This window comes from Egretta garzetta, unplaced genomic scaffold, assembly GCF_000687185.1.
Source record: "Egretta garzetta isolate BGI_Z169 unplaced genomic scaffold, ASM68718v1 scaffold15, whole genome shotgun sequence".
Classification (NCBI taxonomy): Eukaryota; Metazoa; Chordata; class Aves; order Pelecaniformes; family Ardeidae; genus Egretta; species Egretta garzetta.
In genome coordinates, this window is record NW_009259798.1 from 4630868 (window position 1) to 4652661 (window position 21794).

The window sequence follows — 21794 nt, forward strand, 5'->3', positions numbered from 1 at the left end:
TAAATACAAAGCCCCTTTCAAGACTAGTGCAGCAAGGGAACCAGCGTCATTTAACAATGCACTGCAGCATTTAGAATTAATAAGCTGTTGCTGTGTTGTTTTTTTAAACTTTGTTTGTTAACATTAGAGTATGTGGAAACTACGCAGACATAGATGACAGTAAACCTACCCCTAGACGCAGGTAGATTATACAGCTCAGATAACCAAAGCAGTTTTGGGCTTTTCTTTGCTTATTATTAAACCATCTTTCTCTTGACCCATGGTCAAAAAAAAAAAAAAGAAAAACAAGTGATGCAAACATTTCCTGTAGAAAGCATGTGACTTACTAATACCAATCTGATGAACATTCTGGAGTGTTATCTGGCAGAAGGTAAGGTAAATTTTGAGGGAGAAATAGAAAAGCACCTTAGACATCCAGCAGAATTTCACTTCAACCATTCAAACAAAATTACTTGTGTTAGCTTCCACTTATATTTTAAAAATAGCATTTCAGTCCACCTCTATCAGTGTTACCCTCTTGGCACCAAAAGGCCTCATGAAAAATTCCAACACAGCTGGTTCTTTTTCTTAATTTTTAAAGTTTAAGGGTTATAGTTAAAACATAGAAAGACTATTGTAAAATACAGGGCTCTTGAAAAACATGGAGTTGACTGGAAAAACAGTGCGAAGCTAAAGCAGTTATCTGAACTACTCCCCTCTCCTAGGAAAACAGATCTCCAGAGGATTAAAACAAATACTGCAAATTTATAAACATCTACATTCTTCTTACCTGATCAGTTTGGTCCCATTCTCCTTGTTGTCTGAGAGATGGAATAGACCAGATTGTCAGTTTTCCTGAGAAATGAATAGCTGCCAGAAGAGCTCCATCAGGAGAAAGATTCATCTTGAAAACTCCATCCTGCCAAACATTATGTCAGCAAAGTAAAAAAAAAAAACTGAAACAAACAAAAAATCCCCCCCTCACATAAAGGCATACCAAAAAGACCTCCCAAAAAAGCCCAAACTATTTTTTCTATTTTAGGGAAAAAAAAAAAAATAAGTACAATCTTCCATCCAGAAAATTTAACATGCTTTAAATTTAAAAAAAAAAAAAAAAGGGAAAAAACAAAACAAAACAAAACCACACCACCACTATGCTAAAAGTCAAAATAAAGGTCAAATATCAATTGTGGCATGGAAGAGTAAAAGCAACCTGTATAAAGAACACTACCTAACATTAACAAGTCACTAGTAATGTCAACTTCTGTATCACATTGCCATACAGAAAATAAAATCTGAGAGCGTGGCAGACAGCAATGCAGAGCTACGTGGGAGGAAAAACTGCAGGTTGCTCTCAAATCATCTGTTCAGAGAAAACATTCAGCAACCTCAGTTTTCTACTGTCCTGACTCTCAGGGCCCACCTAAGGAAGACTGTTACCCAAACACAGCTTAGTACAGCTCTTCCTCCCTGGGACCAAACTTTTGGGTGAGAATTATTAAGATTAAAAAAAAAAAAAAAAAAAAAAAAAAAAAAAAAAAAAGGCAGGGGCAGATACCAGAGATACATAGATGAAGAGGTCTTGGAGGAGCACATCGTTCATTTCAGGGCACTGAATTTAAGAATCTCTCGCATAACAATAGACTATGCAGCAATATGGCAAACATCAGATTAAGTCCATACAGATTAAATAATTCAACATCTGTAAATAAACTTTATGAAGAATACAAAAAGTTTCCTGGATTAAGTTTTCCTCCAGCTCTGGATATCTTAAGAGGCAAAATGTAACTTCAAACAAGGTATTTCCTTAAGGATTCATGAACTCCCATACAATTACAACTGGATCCATACACTATTTCTGTAAGTCAAAAGCCTCTAAATATACACCCAAATTTTAAAGTCAAACTTAGTGCCACTGGCAATGCATAACAATTTCTGAAAATACAATTTGTATTTATTCCCCCCGCTCCCAACACAACTCCCATGTTTTCAGAAAGATCATTAGATTCTCAGAGCCTAATCTTCACTGAAGGACAGAAGGATGTAGCTTCCCAAAATTTACATTGTTTATAAAATCTCATTGTTAGTGCAGTTCACTTTTAAAAACTTTCAAATAAAGCTTCATATTACAATGATGTTAGAACTGTCCAAGTCTGCAGCTAATCAATTTTTAAGCCAAAGCCTCCCTTCTTGGAAAACACCCCAACATCAGTAAGTACAGAAAAGTTACTAGACATCCATGTGATTAAGAAGTTTTAATGGAGTTTCTACAGCACTTTAGTAGTAGGTATCATTTGAAGACAACAATATTCTTTTAGGGTTTGTTTTCTTCTTGGGATTTTTTATTATTTTTATTTTATTTCTTAGGCTGTTTTAAGTTCTAGCTAAGCTACAGAAACAACAATGATCAAATAATCTGCTCACTGTTATATAATGGTTTGCTGCTATGGAGAGCACTGCTTAAATCCAATCTTAAAATGTGGTTTTAATTGAAAAGGAGAGCATTATTAAGGTTTTTCTAAAGTTAATTATGAATTTTTTCTAATATAAATAATTCTCAAGTATTCTCTGATTATATTCTTAAGCGGCTAGAGTACTGCAATCTCTGCTACAGTTTGCCAAGGAATTGTACATGCCTACTAATGGCAATTCTCGCTTTACTAACCAAGTTGCATGCACAGAGGACAAAGAACGAGAGAATGTTAAAAGACTTAGAAAAACTTATAGCTGAAACATATAACCCATTAAGATAAACTATCAGCGGCATACATCACAGATCTTAAAAAGGGTTAAACATTTACTCAGTAGTCAGTAATAATTCTATTGCTGTTAAATTTAGATGTTGGGTGGCCATTAACACATTCAAATTTACCACCCGAGCATTGTTACCTATAGAGATTAATCAGTCCTTTGGCAAAGCAGGCAATGATGCCTCAGTAAACAGCTTGTCGACTTAAGGGAACTGCAGAAAAAGATACTGAAAACCTAAGCAGGTTGACACTTCACATTTTATAAGTATCATTTAAATTAGCAACACTAAGAATCAAATCCCAATATAGCTAGTTCTAATATACAAGTATAGCTGCTGCGTCTGTCGTACCTTAACATTGTTGCCAATTTCCCACTAAGAATATAAACTATAACTCCCATATTTAAACCATAGTCTCTGAAATGGGATTAAAACATTTAAGGATGAATAAAAATCTCTGCTTTTCTTTGTAAAACTTCTTACTTTTTCTTAGTACTGGCAAGTGCAATGAAGTTGAAGTTTAGTACAGCTACAGTCAGTACTAGCCCTCCAGTAAAAAAAGTTTACTTCAGCCTTCTGTTTTATATTTTCAGTGAAGGAAATAAAATCTCTTCCCACTCCACCCTTGAGAGAGATTCAGAAAGATTTGTTCTCCCCTTCCAATCAAGCATGCAATTTCTTCTTTTAACCAGTCACTTAAAAATCCCAAAAATCTACTAAGGTCATTTCCAAAGTCCATATAACTTCAGATCAGCCATTTTTTTCCTCTCAGGAGAACAGAGTGAGGGTGGTAGACAGATTCTCTACTGTTCTTTCCTTATAAAGCAAAAGAAGGGAAACCAAATTTTTTTACAAGGAGGGAAAGGGGAATAAAAAAGGAATCTGAAACAAAGGCTACACAGCACTAGTAGACAAGAGATGGGAGAAGGCGGTGCAGTACTGCATGGGTAGCAACTAAGGCACGTGGAAGAAAGCCACATGCACTGTGTGCAAAGCCTTAGAAAGCACACACTTACACCTCAGCATGACACTCAAGATTTAACACTCATTCATGGGAGAGGAGAATACAAGACCCATACCCAGTGTTTTTTAAGAACAAGTTGTTTCTGATCAGCAGTTTCATTAGGTTCACATGTGCCCCGGTAGTAAAAGTCTGACCCATAATAAACCTTTGAAGCTACTTAGCAAAATGTTTCCATAATATCTCACAACAGACTGTAAAAAATAAATCTTTGTGTCTGCCCTATTTAAGCTATGAATGATTAGTTTGAATCCACTCTTTTTTTTTCTTCTCCACATTGTATGAAAATTTTGGGTTGTAAAGTGATAGGGTTTTTGAATTCCTTTTTGAATAAGAGTTTATATTTAATAGTGAACTTTAATAGTGAACTCTACATCTCTAGACCTGTTCCTGTCAGTACGCTGAAAACCCAACATTCAAGCAGCAGCAAATGAACTAATTGGATTTTTTAAACAGCCAAATAAATGGCAAGCTACTCCATTTAATGCTAAAAGCTTATTATTTTTTATAAGTTTTATAGAAATATTAATTCCTAAGTTGCATAAATTAAAAACTACTTTCAATCAGTCTCTCAGGAAGTCATTAACAGACAATTACATTAGTAAAATACATTTCAGAAGTAGACATAGACCTTAATACCTGTTCTGTTCCCCGCCTGCTGTAAAATCTTATATTCATAATCCTTAATAATCCTCTTCTCTGTGCCTGTAAGAGCAGAAACATACAATACAATGAAAGACAATCTCATACATTGTTTTATGCACCAAAACCTAAGTAATATCTGAAGTACTAAAACTCTGCAGGATTCTTTAAACTTCCCTAAGACTGCCTATTTTAAAATAATGCAAGAATAATAAACCACAATTTGTGTAACTTTGCCCATTTCATTAGGTATGTATCATGCCACAGAAAAGCACTACCTATCTGCAATGAAATTAGCAGCTCACTTTTAATACTAAGCAGTACCTATATAAGAGTAAATACTCTAATTTATCCTAGTATACTGTTAATTGCTTTTAGTGTATCCACACAGTAGTTGTTACCAAATCAAACATTTACTTCTAGTAGAAGCAAAAGAAATCAAGAGTCAGACTTAAACTGAAACATTTATTTTAGGTGTGCTGCCTTTCGTTATGAAGTAATAAAAACACAAAAATAACTGGAACTTTTTCAACAAAAGACAGGTTATGTATCCCAGTACCCAACCAAGGAGTTTGTGTATTTCCACACTATATTTCTGTTGTTGTAGTTTCTCATTGTTTTGTTTGGGCTTTTTTGGTTTTTTAAACCACAAGATAATCAAGAACTTAATAGTTCAAGTCATACTACAGAAGAAGCAAAAATAGACAGATGCTGGGAGGAAAGAGATAACTTACTAGAAGTTCATATCATAGCTTACAAAATAGCAAAACAATGAATTAAATTCTTCTTTCAAGAAGAGATTCATATTGAACTTCCAGTTAGATAATTCTGCCAGTGACAATATTCAGCCAATAAAATGAGGAAACATACTTACTGTTCTAATGTCATCTTTGTAACTAGTGACTTGTTTATAATGGGGAGAGCCTGACAGAACTCTCCAAGCAGATATCCCGCAACCAGTTGCTTTAGATACTCCATCTTCATCTGTTTCACAGCCTCCTACAAGTAGAAGTCTGTAAAATGTATAAAGGGATATTATGGTTTCATATACTGCCACATAAATGTTCTTTTAACTGTCTTAAGTCAGAACTATAGCAGTTGGCTTCCGGTAACAAAAAGATTAAGTATATTAAGACACCTAACAGCCCAAATAAGCTTTAAACTTCAGAGTATTTATTCACAGACAAAAAGACTTAAATATTACTTGAGTAACGCTTGATATTTGTGGCATTTACCCCTACCCATTCTTATCTCTAGCTTTTCAAATAAGGTATAATTCCCAACATTTAAAAGAAAATGTCTGGCTACAATTTGACTTTCTCTCATAACTTCAAATAATGATAACAATTTCATAAGCTTAAGCTTATGAAAAGTTCTAGTCATTCTGTTTAAGTATTAGGTTTCCATTTATTCAGATGTGGTACAAAAGCTACTTCACTTTTATTGAGGAACCGAAGGTGTCAAGGTTTATCAATTTGGTTTTCTCAAGCCACTCTGCCAATTATAAATGTGCATGCAATAATTTCATTACACACAGTAGATGATACTTTAAAAATTTTAAGGGAATTCACAGAATTATTGCTGATTACCACTAAAATGTATGAAAATATTTTCCTTGGAGCCCTTTCACCTTATTAACAAGCAGGTTTATATTTTACTGATAATTACTTTGACAAAAACCTTGGGAACAGATGTCTAAATTTGTTTGGAAGCACCATTTTAGTGAACAACCTAGCAAAAAGTAAAGTATCTGCAAAAAAGTCAGAGACTGGAAGAGCCCGAAGTTCAGCCCTGAGAACATTCCTTTATCAATTTTCACAGCCTGCATTTCTCTTGAAATGTTCTACCACCTAGCGGCTGACGCTCACATAGCTCTCAGCTGTCATCTGAGTACATGTCAAAATATTTCCTGCGAGAATCAACTGAAAGAAAAAAGAAGGAGCAGGGAGGGGAAGAGAAAAAAAAAAAAAATTTCCTTCCACATTTAATCCTCTTTAAGAGGTCAGTAAAACTTATTTAACATTCCCAGGTCTCACACTATCCACAAACATACAGCAAGATGACTTCTACCATGGATGCTTACAGATGCTTAAGACAGCAAAACAGAAATCACTTTCACCATTTTCCACAAAAGCAACAAAAGGAGACCCTCCGTCTACCATCATTATTAACAGGAAAAAGAGTAATTTTGCATTGTTCTTTTGATCAGAAAGTAAAGCATAGCACAGCTAAGAGGAATTATTTCTCCCTTAAGGAGCTGCTGTTTAACTTTAGAATATGCAAAGTTTCTGACTGAGCATCCATGATGCAGTGGTTTCTTGCTGTAGTATATCAAGAATAAACCATGTTATCATTTAAGGAACAAACAGATTCCTATCAGAGTCAAGGAAATCTAGCGTGAGGAGCGCAGACTGTGTTTCAGACTCCTTAAAACTGGTAACACAAATAGCATGTGGAAGCAAACATAGTTCTTGAGTAATTAGCATAGATTTTTTTGTAGCAATAACATAGGAAGAAAGCAGACAAAAAATTCACCTATCACAGCTTTCCTGTAGATGCTTAGCAAAGCAATTGGGTTATGAAGATGACAACAATTAGCAAAGCATGATAGTAGACAATCTGTGAGAGAACTCCAACACAGACAGAGCAGCAAGGGAGGACTGTACTTCAGCATTATGTAAATCACAGAAGAAACTTCACCATAAATACTAGCTGTTAAACAGAGAATACGACTGTTGCTCAGTGAGCACAGCAATCCCAGTGTTAAAATGCCAAAGAACTCCTACAGTGCATACCTCTTTGCTGAACAAGCTAGCAATTTAAGACTGCATTAAGTCTTTTGAGAGACAAACTTTACATCTTAAATAAACCCAGGTTGCTTCCCATTTTAACTGTTTTCAATCAACACCAACTGTTTAGTTTTGATACTGGTTGTTCATACTGGTCAATTGGTTGGACAGCTCTCAAGTAAATATTTGGACAGGAACTCAAAGGAACTTAACAAAGACGCCACTTTAACCCAAAATACTAGTAAGGGTACTTTGTTCTGCAAGACATAGTAAGCACGAGCCTGATGTGAGGATGTCGCTGGTACTAGGACTCTCAAAGACTATAGGAGTTTGTTAAAAATAACAACACTGGAAAGGCAGACATTGAAAACCAGGATATTTAAGCAATTTCATACTCAAGCAACTGAGGAAATCAGAATCAATGAGCAGGACAACACAGCAAGTCTAATTTCATTCAACTTTGGGACATCAACAAATACTAGAAATTACTTGAACAGTTTGTTATTCTGTCATGAAGGAAGTGACTTAAACTGGGGAAGGCTGAGAGAGACGAACATCAACCCTCCAGGAACACAGAAAACAGTAACACATGAGGTGCAGCCACCAATAAACAACACAGTTCTCAGAACGACACAAAATATTTTAATAACAAATTTTCTGCTGATTACTGGGGAAAGTGCACTTGGGAAGATTAAGTGTCATACAGTTAATAATCCATTTGTTTGTTCCCCTTCTGCATATTTTTTATTTTCCTTCTCCCTGATGTTTCTGTTCTGCAGCTTTCCTCTGCCTATGGTTGTTCTATCAGAGAAGCTTGACACCCTGCCCCTGATCAAAGAACATAAGAGCTGCCCCCAACTCATACAAAAGCCATCTTTTAGACATGCTGCATAGTTCTTCTGAGGAACTTCACTTAAAAACAAGGAAGTAACAAGTTTTCAAATATCTTGCAGCACATACCTCTACCAAACAAATGAACTTTCAGCAGAGACAGAGCACACCACATGAAATTCCTTTTAACAGCTCAAATAAGTATTTTGCTCTAAAACCTATCTACCTTGTTGTACATGATGCAGTTTATGTCCATTTTAGATAGTCAGGAATAAACATGTTAGGGTACTCACATCTGAGCACATAGTTTAGTATCAGTGAGCATGAAATCACATCTTAAAACTCTGAAAGATGTTGGCAAGGTCAATCATTTTATATAAAGCGATGAATTTCTGAACTTTTTTTTTTAGCACATAGAGTTTCACATGTGTCTCACAGACTGACCATGAAAAAGCTTTAAAAAAATAAAATTAAAAATCAGTAAACAAGCACTTAATGAAGTTGCTACTACACAGCTGTCGATTCCTAATAACGAAGAGACAGTAGGCATAATCTTCTGGAAGATTAATTTACCTATAGTCTTGTCCATCCATAGGTATCTAAATTCTTCCCTAAGCTCGAGTTTCCATTGCAACATGACACTGAATTAAAAATCGCAACAACAGAAGTGACTAGAACTCACAATTGGCCACACTGTGCAGGAGGTGACCAAGAGACAAATAGTAGCACAAAGACCAAGAGAAGAATTGTCAATAATAGTGACAACAGTAGCTCCAAAACTGCCTGAACAAGCTCTCAAAAACTCCATCAAGATAAATCTTTTCAAAGAAATTTTAGAAAAACTGTCACAGACAGTGCAACATATGTATAATTCAGAAGTATCTTTTAGGATAAATGAAACTCAATGACAGCTGGAATGAAGATGTCATATCAGTTTAGACATACACAAAACACACAACCTCAAGACAAAAATCCTTCTCCCAGGACTGCAGAGAAATTCATCACGGTAGCACGTACTTAAAATTTTCAAAAGCTTTTCAGAGAGCAAAATGCAACAGCAGGGACAGAAATTATTAAGATGAATAACACAACTGGCATCAAAAGAAAATTGAAGGTACTCCTGAGAGCCTCAGGCAAAGATCTGGCCTTGTTTACCAATTATTTTTTCAGGACTAGACAGGAGATGACTCCAAAATAACAAGTTGATAGGTAGACTGGGAACAGCATCAGGAGAGGTTTTTTTTCCTGTTTACTATTCTTATTTTTTTTTAAGTTAGTCTCAGTCTGAAGAAGATCCCATACCAACAACTTTTTTGTACCAATAATGTGAAAAACTACTTTTCCTGGCCAAATATTTGGGTTCTTAAATCACACCATATCAGCTGTAGTTTTATGCCACTCTGGACTGGTCACAAAGCAACGTTAACTTAATATATGACACTTAATAGTAACTCCTAGAAGGGAAAGTTTTGTCTATCATACTGTTATGGACATCGAGACCAATGCAACATACTTCAGTACTTCAGATGTTAAAATCTTAAATAATTTTTATTCTTGCATGTGTTTTCTACACAGAACACAGCTAGCATGCAGCAGTTTGTGCCACAGTTTGTGCGGCGCTTCTGGGCTGCATTTCTAGATCCTCTTAATCTGCTACATACCTTCTAGGACCATCAGAGGACCATCAGAGGAACCAAATGTTTCTGGGAAACATTTGAGGAACTTCATGATGCCTGGCATTGCCAGGAAGAGCTAGCTAGCAAGCTGTAGAAGCTTTTAACAAGGTCTGCCAGCTGTTCCTGATCAAAGGGTGCTTTGAGCTTTTGTTTCAGCTGACTGCTGATTAGTACAGGTCAAGAACCCTTTCAATAAGTCCTAAGAAAAGACCAGTTTGCAGAAAACGATGGCCAGAAACTCTCTGTACATGTCCTCAGCAATTGTGGTCACATGCCACCAAGCTCAGTCCCCAGCACCCACTGGAGCAGCTACCCCAGAACATCAGAGGCCTTGACTGAGACCATGCTCCTAAGGGAGGAGAGAGATCTTGGACTGCAGGGACACAGCTCCAAGCAACCTGCTCTAGTTGACCCTGCTGTGAAGGGGAATAGATTAGATGACCCCCAGAGGCTCCTCCAGTCTCAAAAAAGTGGCTGCCCTTGCAGTACCACAACTGTACTCTATTTCAAAGGTTTCTACAAAGTTGGGCTGAAGGTAACTAATATAATACCAGTCTAAAGAACGGCAAGTTCAATTGAGGCATCCAAGAAAAACTTGAGACTTGTACGCAATTCTTCACTCATCAACTTTGGTACAACCAGCAAGTTCCAGCTGAATCTAAAACCCTTTGTCTCCTATAGCCATCACACATTTTAGGCTCAAACATTTCCTGTAGCAATTGCAGGCAACCCTGAACATCCAGCTCCAGAGTGGGACACTCAAAATAAGTTGTGTTGAACCTTCTATTAGAGCTGACAGAGAGCTCACACTGAAGCAGAAATTTAAGTTTTGCCAACTATCAATTCCATCATCGATGAAGACCAGATGACATGAGAACACCAGTATTAGGCATCTAAGTTATGGTGTGTAACACTTTTCAACAGCAGTGAAACTCATTATTAGATTTTTTTTCCCAAAGCCATTGTTTCAAGTTTTCCTACAGATTCAGATACATTCCCTACTGAAACACTCTCTTTGCAATTAGCATACATCTACTTAAAAAAATTAAGTGTATTAAGTTCTTAAGCACTATTTAATTGCACTGTAATAGGTAATGAGCAAATAATAGAAATATAGAGTGCAATACGTCAAGGCTTACAAGCAGTGGAAACAGACCAGTATAACTTCCACCACCTGAAACTAAATGAAGTGCAAAAAAGCACAAAGTGACAAAGTTGAACTTAGGTTAAATGTTCAGAGTTCACATTCTTGAAAATGAAAACTTTGAGGCATCTGTATGTATCTACAATTTTCTTTAATGCACAATTTAAGAAAACTGCCTCCCTTCAACTCCTTCTGGGTTTTTTTTTTTTTTTTGGATAAAAAGACAACTTCAGCAAGAGACTCTGCTCATGAATTCAGAGTTCTCTAATGTCAAATTTACAAGTTTTCTATCACAGAGTAAATTCAAAACAGGAGAGAAAGGACTTGCCTACATGAAGGGCAAAACACTGGTTTTGCATCTATTCCATCTAATTGTGCATTCTTTCAATCACCCATTTTTCCAACTTTACTAAGCAGGTCAACTGACTGCTCATAGCAGGAAATACTACAATCACAGAGGATGACTCTTGACTATTTTTCTTTCCTTGGAAGGAGTCATATTATTTCATGGTAAATACAAGTAATTCCTGAATGTGTATGCCACACACATTACACAAACTTACTACTTCAGCAGCAGATACAATCACACCTTTTCATGTAAGGAAAGGGTATCTCCCTTCCCAGACAATATGTAATACAGATAACAACAAAAAATTATGCCAGCCATAAGCTTCCACAAAAAAACCTTTACTAATATTCTGAATAAACTGTTCTAAGCACAAAACCAGAATTGTCTCCTGCCCTTTTACTTCACACCAATATCAAGTTTAAAAAAACATTAACTTAAGATCTTATAAGAATAGTAGGAAAATCAAAGTTATTACTTCTCTTGGACGTGGGAGGAAAGCAGGAAAACAGAACTTGAAATTTTTGCCTTTTTTATCCCCTTCCTCTTTAAAACCTCTATGGCAGTAAGTTGCCATTAGCACACACGAAGCAATATCCATACTATCTGGCTGACAACTATGCCAGCTGATTTCCTACATATTTTCTTGTTAATGGGTTCATCCATTGTAAGAGTTTAACGTTTCTGACACCATATGCTCAGAAGCATGCCAAAAATGAAAAGAGAGCACATCCATTCATTATAATTGTCAGAACAATTATTTGACCATACTTTGAATATTAACCAATACTCTTTGCAACACTCACTGTTACAATCAATCTATTTCCTAATATTAGGAGCAGAAAAGCTAACTTTGGAAACAAACTTCAAGAACCATTAACCCTGGTCTTACCAAAGGAAAGAATGAGCAGGTTCTGGTGTCTGGTCAGACAGCTCTTGCAAAGCTCCATAACCCACACCTATTACCTCAAAACTCTATATTTAGTACACTGAGTATTAATTATGTGGAATTGATATGAACTAGGTAGAAATAAGAAACCATACTCAAAATTAGTCTCTCAAAGTAATAAGCTAGAAGAACATTACTTCTCATTAATAACCATTTTTTTCCTTAGATAGGACAGGTCACTTAACACTGAAGAATGAGAACAAGTTTTTAAACAGTGAGTTTCTTCTGGTGTTCTGTAGCCAAGCCTTATTTTCATTTAGAACCATACAGTGATATAACATATTGTGCTGACAAATGCAATCCTAGGAGATCTAATAGAAGAAAAATATCTATAAGGAAGTTTAGTTCCTACAACTGAAAAGAAATAGAAAAATAAGTTGCTGAGTTTACCTTGCCATATGACAAGTAGATATAAAATGATTGACACATTTTTAACATAGTAATTGGTTAACCAGGACCTATTCCAACTACATGTGGTTCAAGAGCAGGCAGTCAATTAGTCCATCTTTCAAGTCTGGTATCTGTACCCAACACATTACTAATAGAGAAAACACATCACAAGGCAACTTCAAACACCAAAGCCTGGCAGTTCCAGTCAGAACACTAGGGAAAATGGGCTGGCCAATGAGTCCAGAAAAAAAAAAAAAAAAAAACCAAACCACAACCTATACATCAGCCCCTACCCCCATCAAATTCAGAAATAACTTTTGAAACTATTCCTGACATTCTAAAAAATTGTTGCTTATGCAAGGCACTCGTAGAGGACACAACTTGATTTTCATTATCTGATTAGTAAAGAGAGGTCACCAACTCAGGCTTCTTCCATAGGCACAATATATGACTTTTTATTACTGATTCACTAAATACCAATATTAAAATAGATTTTTTTTCCCTCCTTTTCCTTATGCAACACACGTCAATGTTTATTTTGCCACTTTTGTTCATCATTTCCTTATTATTGGCATGTAGCAAACAGAACTCTTACCTGTGACCAGGATGATAAATGACAGTAGTTATTCCATGGGCATAATGGCTGCTAAAGCTGAAACTGTGACTTTCTTGAAAGCTTTGATTTGTTCCAACACTAAGTAGGAGTAAAAAAAATACATATATTATTTCAGATTTACTTTTTTTAAAGAGTTGAAAGAATTCCTACAAAGTTCATGGTGCCTTCTCAAAGGAAGTCAAAATTTATGCTTACCTCACAAGATAACTTCTCAGTTCTCCACGATAATTAACAACAAGCAGTTCAGCTGACCATTGGGCACTTGCTTTATATTCTAGAAAGATCAATCCAGCAATAGCATAACTCAGATCTCCTGGAAAACTTGCTGTCTTTACCCAAAAATGCAGACAGACATTGAGAGAGAAGGGGAGGGTGGGGGTGGAGGGGGAGGGAGAGAGAGAGAGAGAGGCTTGGTTACCGAAAGAACTAGGAAGTTAAATTTACTATATTGTATAAAAATGTATTAAAAACAAAGTTTCATAGTTTGTATTGGTAACAAAATATACTTCCTTTAATCTTGATTTTAAAGAAATCTTAACATTTTAGAGTCTGCAAACACAATATACTAAGGAGGTACACACTTGAGGCACCTCCACAAGTTAGTTTCACACAACCTTTGACGATACAAAATATAAAATATATCATGTGGGCCAAGCCAACAGTAATTATCTATTCTCACCCCAAGAAAAAAAAAAATCATCATAGTGCCCTTTCAGTGATATTTCTTGACTCATAAGTGACTCTGCATATAAGCTGCAGATTTGTAATCTACTACAACAAATTGTAATTATTTGCACACAAACCAAGTAGGTGATTCTATACTTTCACAATCTGATGTACCTGCAAATCTACCATAATTCTAAGAAAAGGAAAAGAAAGATGAAGTTTCTGACTAGACACAACAGCACAAAGTATATGCAAGTGCTACACACGACTTAAGTTTAACTATAATATAACCACCATATGATAAACACTTCATGGTATACTTGTGCATGGTATTCATACTGTAAGCCTTTATACTAAAGTAAGCCATGATTAAAAAAAGGCCAAAGAGTGGAAATTACCTTTTATCCTTACAGAAAGTTCTACTATATTTGTATTTAATCTAAAGAGACCGCTTACCGGTGAAATGACCAAAAGCTCACTGCCCATTAGGTCAAACACTCTCACTGTTCCAGTGCTTTCAGCATAAGCAAGTAACGTACAATCATGACTCCATGCCACTCGCCTCCACTGGGGGTTAGGATCTTTTGGCACTATGAAAAAAGAAAGTTATTAAAAAGTGAAATATAAATATAATGCCTTAAACAAAACACAAAGTCAACTGCATCAAAAAGTGCAGAGTGTCTATCATCATTACAAGCTTATCTCGTCAGAGAGAAAAAAACCACCTCCAACACCTGCTATGTCTCCTAAACCCATTAATTTTAACTATCGCATCATTTCAGATTCAGGTTTTATATGTTAATCACCATGAAAAGAAGAGTGGGGAGGGAGGGTAATGGAGCTATTCACAAAGCAAAATTATTAAAGAGATTCTTCCCAACGCTTTTGAGAAGTTACAACATTATCGTTAAAGTAAACTGACACCACCACTTAGCAGTGTATGAATAATAAGTAATGATGGCACTAAGTAATGATGTAGAGGTTGCCACATTGTATACCTTGACATTTTCCAACTATGGATCCAAAGTCATCTTTTGCAGACCTGCAGAAAAAGACTCATATGGATTTAAATAAGAAAAAAAAAAAAAAACACTATTCAATTTTTCAGAATAAACAGAGCACTATAAAAATGCTCTAAGTGCACAATTCAAAGGCCAGCATGTATTTAACTACTTGTTCAAAAAGGCAGATAGTAGCCTTCATCCTTAGGCAGCTACAGTAACTAAAAATAGTATTTTAATAGTAGTAATGCTGTTCAAAATAGTATAGCAGCATTTCAGGACTTCAGCATTTAACTTCAGAAAAAAAAATCTAGTCAGTATTCTCTAGGTGACAGTTTTAGGAACAATGCAAGAATATAGTTACATTAATACAGTTGAAACACAAGATCTATTTTATAGTCTATAAGCTGACATTTATGGTGTTCACACCACTTCTGATTGAACAATTTTCATACACTTGCTTCTTTTACATATAAATAGAAGGTCTGACCTTCTAGCAAATGGATTTTTGTGAAGCAAGTAAACACACTCAATCAAGATCCGTTCTACAGCTAAATGTGTTCTTGAAGTGGCAAAGGAGAGCTTGTTAGAGAGCGGAAGAAAAAGGAAAAGCATCAGCCTTTATGGCAACCCACATTACTTGTAAAATAAGGTGAAGTATCATACATGCCAGCTACTCTACAGAGAAGCAGAATACTAGCTCTTTGTCCCATTTCTTAGGAGAGAATTTATATTCTCCTGTGATGACTTTAAAGGGGAACAGAAAGGCAAAGGTTAGAAAGACCATGATTTGGGTTTAGTATATTGAGGCATCTTGATTGTTTTTCTTTCACATCTTGGGGAAGAAGAAAAAAAAAAAAAAAAAAAAAAAAAAAAACAGAGAGAGAGATACATATAGATACTTATATAAATTTATGTATAACATTAACAACTGGGGGGACGTTGAGGGCAGGTGGGTTTTTATAAATGGGGAACGGCCAAGAGCTAAAAAGAAATAGAAAACTTCTGCTTTCTACGTGATAATATATTTTAAGATTATTCCATAGCTTACTTTCACAATATACAACATTCCCCCCAAAAAAACCAGAAAAATCTTCTGAAGTACAGTTAGTAAATGACTAGAAACACATTTTCAAAACTCCACAACTGTGGTCATGAAGCAATAAATAATACTAAGTTACCTGATTTCTACACATTGGTCTTGAACAACTGCCAACAATTTACCATTGCTGAAAGAGAAAAATAAAAGTGTAAAAGTTCATTTAAAATCCAGTCCTTACGGAACATGCATAAGAGCTCTAGGTGCTTTTTTGCAAGGTCAGATATAAATTTCCTCTTTCATAAATCAAAACAAATTGGGAAATACCAATTTTTATACAAAAACAGTGCTATAATAAGATTCCCTTCATGTCACTGAAATATATCTGTCATTCTTTCCTAGTAGTACTAAGAAAATGGAAATGATGCCCAAAATCTTGCTGCAGGGGACGTCAGAATCAGATGTTCCTTATGGATAATTTTGTAACAGTAATATCTAAAACTATGTATTGCTTTATCTAGAATAAACAACTATCATACTTTAGTAAGTTACATGATCTCCTTAGGAGCAGGTCTCCTGTCTTTGTACCTAACATACAACATTGCAACTGGCATGTGGTGTATCAAAAGGGATCATCACTTCCCTCAAAGAATCACCATCTCTCCCAACAGTACAGAGCTTTTGCTGAACTACTGATCATATTCAGCAATAATACATGATAAACTAAAACATTCCATACTACCTTCATGTCACTGAATCATTTTTTTTTTGTACATATTTATGCTTAATTTTAAAAGCCAGTGATCTCACTGATGCTGCTAAAATTACTGCAGAACACTTGGTTCTAGCCTTGGAACTCTCACTTTTCCTCTAAACATACAATAGCAGACACGTTTTGAGGGTATGCATTCACTTTCTACAAATTTTAAAATAAGCGATTTCTATTACATATCCTGCCAAGTTATAGGTCTTTAACTGATCAAATTCAGCACTTGAGTTTGAGAACGACTGCACTGCAAGCCACTTTGCCTCAGAAGCTAGAAGGACATTCAGACCTGAGCAAGAGATGCATTAAATGAAGGGAAGCAGCGTGGAAGCCCCTAGGTAGCGGACCAACCTTTCTTTCCCAAGGATACCTGTGAAAGCCTCCAGTATTTCTCTTAACCAAAAATGAGTAACGTTCCTTTAGCATGATATTAACTCAGCATTGTTATCAATGGTGATGGCAGGGGGAGAAGAGGAAGCATTAATACATTCACTACTGCCAAAAATGGAAAAACAGGTAATATGGTTACCTTGCAAGTACTAGGTGCCAGTTGATCTGCTTACTAACAAGACGAATGAGTCCAGTGGGCAGAGAAAACTTTGCAGGGCTGAAATAACAACAACATTAGGCTAAATCAGAACGTGTACCTAGCAAAAGCAGTACCTGAGATAAAGCTAAACCGTCTGGCATGCGTAAAGCAACCATCAATCACCTGGGAGGTTTTAGCAACTAAACACAAATCAACACTGCACCCTGCCAACGATAAAGGCTAACAACATACTTGTTCGTATTAACAGAATAAAAACACGTATTAAGGGAACAGATTATTTAGTCATGACTCTTTTATACTCCAGTCAGCAGCCAGTTTGGGGCCATGCACCACCAATAAACTGGAGGGCCACCAAGATGGTCAGGGGACTGGAGCACTTGCCCTACAAGGAGATGCTGACACAATTGTACTTGTTTAGCCCAGAGAAGGGAAAGCTTCAGGGGGACCAAACAGCAGCTCTTTGATACCTAGGCGGTTACCATGAAGATGGGAGCCACTGAGGTGCATGGCAGGAGCACAAGAAACCGTGGTCAATTCTTTGGTGGACTTGGCAATGTCCAGTTCAGAGTTGAACTCCATGATCTTAAAGGTCCTTTCCAACCTAAATGATTCTGTGATTCTAAAATAGAGGAGGTTTCAAGCTGACATAAGCAAGAGAATTCTTCACCATGAAGACAGTCAGGCCCAGACAGCCTCTGGGATCTCCAGCCTTTAAGCTTTTCGAGACCTAGCTGGACAGAGCCCTAAGGAACCTAGTCTGAACTCAATGTTCTCCCTGCTTTTAGCAGGACTTTAAACTAGAAGCCTTCCAAGCCCCCTCCCAAACGCTTTTACTAAATACATAAAAATACCAACTAATATCAATTATAAAAGCTAGAAATCAGGCTTTAAATATGACTACTGGGGAGAAGGAAGAAAAATAAGTTAATTCTGTCTGCAGCTGAATCCTTACAACTAGACTTATATGATAGTATGGAGCCCATAAATACCACCCCCCTTCCAACAAAAAAAGAGGGGGGAAAGGTGTACAAAATAAAGTAGAACACCAGCAATAGGGAAAACAGCATTGCCTTCTGAATTCAAGCATAGTATTGTTACTGTCCCGGCTTTGACTGGGACAGAGTTAATTTTCTTCCTAGTAGCTGGCACAGTGCTGTGTTTTGGATTTAGGATGAGAAGAATGTTAATAACGTGCTGATGTTTTAGTTGTTGCTAAGTAGTGCCAAGACCAGTCAAGGACTTTTTCAGCTTCCCATGCTCTGCCAGGTGCACAAGAAGCTGGGAGGGGGCACAGCCGGGACAGCTGACCCAATCTGGCTAGAAGGGTATTCCAGACCATATGGTGTCATGCTTAGTATATAAACTGGGGGAGTTGGCCGGGGCCCAATGATCCCTGCTCAGGGATGGGCTAGGCATCGGTTGGTGCATGGTGAGCAACCGTACTGTGCACCACTTGTTTTGTATATTCATTTATCTTTATTTTTTTTTTCTGCTGTTTTATTAAACTGTCTTTATCTCAATCCACAGGTTTTACTTTTTTTTTCCCCACAATTCTCTCCCCCATCCCACCAGGGGTGGAGAGGGGGAACTGAGCAAGCAGCTACATGGTGCTCAGTTGCCAGCTGGGTTAAACCATGACAGCTTCACAGGGAGCCACTTTAATGTCCCTTTCCATATATCTCAAAACCAACGGAATACCCCTAAAAAGGGACAACTGATATCTTTGAACCTGCCAAGCACATCAGAGTAATGTAACCATAGAGATGAAATTCTCCAGGAACACTGTATTTACCCCAATATGTTTCTGGGACCATTTAAGTGCCTTTTGATTCAGAAGTTACATTTATAAATGGCATGAGTGTTGCTCAACTAGTTATCAAGCTTTTTGTATGACAGTTTGAATTGTCAAGAAAAAAAAATCCAAATTATTACTCCAAAGGAAGCAAATCCTGCCACGCCATCATACCTGTCATTGAAGCTTAAGAAAAAAAACAGCTTCACTTGCAATATCTCAGCTGAGAGTGGGGAGGACAAATACATGTTTTGAGAAAGATGATGCTCCAACTGCAAGTTTACTTAGGCTTCTGATAAAAGTGGAAAGTTGAATTAGTATACACCAGCTCTTTTCTAGATAGCCTTCAGCTGCAACTCAAGTAGTTACAACTTAAACTTATGGAAAGGAAGTATTCTAAGCATTGTTTGGACAATATTCTAAATAAGTGTTCAGTTTTGCTCTCATTAAAAATAACTTCCCATCAACTCAGAAAGATATAAAAATATTACCAAATAAAAAGATTAAGCACTATTTTCATCAAACCTACCTGTACCAGATGTACCGAAGCAAAAACAATGCAGGACCTACAACAGAAAGAGAGGGAAAAATTGCTTCTCTACCGGTTTTAAAACACTCTCCAGCTTACTGCACACAGGATCTCAGAAATTCTCACAGAAGAAAAACGTATTAAGGGAAAAACCCTCTATCTATGGCCAATGAATTCTTATATTAGAGTAAATGCAAATGGCAGATAAAAAAAAAAATCACTACACATTTCTGGCAATTCTAAGAAAAATTCCTACTGGATGAAAAGCAATTCAGTTACTGCATAAACCAAGCATTGAGTGGCAATGTAATATGATATAAAGCTTCCTTATAGAACCATCTAATTAGCAAACAGCCCAATGTAAGAGCTGGTAGAATAATAAAAAAAAAAACCTCAGAGCTTCTAAACTTCTTAGACATATAGTTTATTAGTTTGTCCCAATAAGCTAATAGAAAGAAAGCTCACAAAAATGACATAAAAGTAACAGTGATATTGATAATCAAAAAGCATCTACCTGAAAGCACATCCTGCACTCGTATTTCCATTACACTACCCACCCTACAGTGCAGAAATTGTAAAATTTACAAGCAATACACACATTATTCTTATGAGTCATGAACAGAAGAACAAGTCATATTTACCTGTAATTGCTCTAGTGATGATAAACGATGCACCATGTTTTCTGTTGCCTCTTGGCTGCAATTACAACCATTATGGTCAAACACTATGTTATACATTTTAACTTAAATACAACACTCATACATATAGTCACTTGTTAAATTTAAGTTGCCTGCTAGCCTAAAAGTTCCTTATGTATTTTCTATTACTTGCAACTTCATATAGTAATTTAACTGCATAAACTAAAACAGGCTACAAAGCCAAATATTTCAAGTGCCAAGAAGTAGTAAACAAAATGTACTACAGATTGTCTGTTGATTCAGCTTTGCCTTGATCTTTGGGCAGTAACAAAAGACACTGACTTCTGATTGTGTTCTCCTGTAAGGTATTATAAATCATTCTGTCTATGCCAAATGAATGCCAGATTGATCTGTAATGCCCAGAAGTCAAAGCAATTGGCGTGCAACATACTATGCTAATACATAACTGCTAAGCTACATAAAGACTGCTCATGAAAGTTCCAGAAATATTAAGAAAAACAAAAAAATTCCAAAGCAAAACTCTTTTTATGTCAATTTGTACTAGCCACTCGGATCACACACCTCTACTCCATACCATCTCATATAGCTCTTCCAGCAGCCCTGCTCTACTTAAGGCAGAGGGGAACAACTACACACACTATATAAATGAAAGCACTCTCCAAACACAGAAAAAAGAAATACAAACCAACATAGGATGTGTATTCTTAGCTACAAGAAGTAGTAAAATTATTTGCCAATAAGAAAGTAGGAAAAAGGGATTAAATAGAGAAGGCAAGAAAGATAACCAATAAAGACGGCATCACACACAAATCTTCAAAATAAGCAGTCATGCTTATACCTTCCTAATGAAAATATTAGGGCACCACAAACTGAGCATTAGAGTAGGTAACAAATGAATTTTCTCTTCCCTTCAGTATAGAATACATAGAGCAGATCATTACTTGTTAACTGAAACATTCAGACCTCTCACTCCAAGTTATAGAACAGCAAACACTGAAAGACACATGAAATTATCAAAATTCCAGAGTATGTCCAGTTTTTTTAAAAAAAAATATATATTTGGGCTCCCAATTTCAGTTAAGATTAGCAGTTTTCTATGCAAAGTTTGCAATCCAGAAATAGTCTTTCAAATAATCAGGCTGTCATCTCACAGCATGTAAGAAGCCAACACAGCTGTACTAACAGATAATGTTCCAAATTCAGGTTGACCAAACAGGAAATAACAAGGCATTACAGTAAAATAAGTGAGAGTATAAATTATTTCTTACAGTCACCATAGTACCTCGGGGAGAGCTGCAACTTCCTAGGGAGGTTAAAAGCAGAGCTTGTTAAAGTTTTTGGATTAAAAGAAGTTCCCAGTAAAAACATTTCCAGACAGGTGATCCAAAGGGAAAATCATAATCACCTAAATAGTATCACTGTTAAGGCACCTTAAGGCAAAAACTGAATCATGCTGACAAAATAATTTGTTTGCCTATGTATGCTAGTGTAAAATCAATTTCCCACTAAAACTGTAAAGAGAATATCAGACTTGTCCTTGGCTACTGACAGTCTTCAAGAAGGATGTAAATTCAAACAAACTACACAGCGTAACATTTTCAAGCCTTCCTACTTCTGCCATTCAAAATGGAATTATCTTGAAAATAAGTAGGCAAGAAAT

At 36.3% G+C, this 21794-nt stretch overlaps 1 protein-coding gene across 1 annotated transcript in view; it reads right to left on the minus strand.

Annotated features, from left to right (window-relative positions):
- NBAS (NBAS subunit of NRZ tethering complex) overlaps positions 1–21411 on the minus strand; it is a 177110-nt gene extending 155699 nt beyond the window's left edge. The window contains exons 1-12 of the mRNA XM_009639823.2: positions 21403–21411; positions 20117–20171; positions 19476–19512; positions 17134–17211; positions 15981–16028; positions 14797–14840; positions 14255–14388; positions 13328–13461; positions 13112–13210; positions 5266–5404; positions 4389–4454; positions 770–898 (exon numbers count right to left, since the gene is read on the minus strand). Coding sequence (XP_009638118.2) covers positions 770–898; positions 4389–4454; positions 5266–5404; positions 13112–13210; positions 13328–13461; positions 14255–14388; positions 14797–14840; positions 15981–16028; positions 17134–17211; positions 19476–19512; positions 20117–20171; positions 21403–21411 — 972 coding nt within the window. The remainder of the gene's footprint in view (positions 1–769; positions 899–4388; positions 4455–5265; positions 5405–13111; positions 13211–13327; positions 13462–14254; positions 14389–14796; positions 14841–15980; positions 16029–17133; positions 17212–19475; positions 19513–20116; positions 20172–21402) is intronic.
- Positions 21412–21794: the final 383 nt, after the last annotated feature.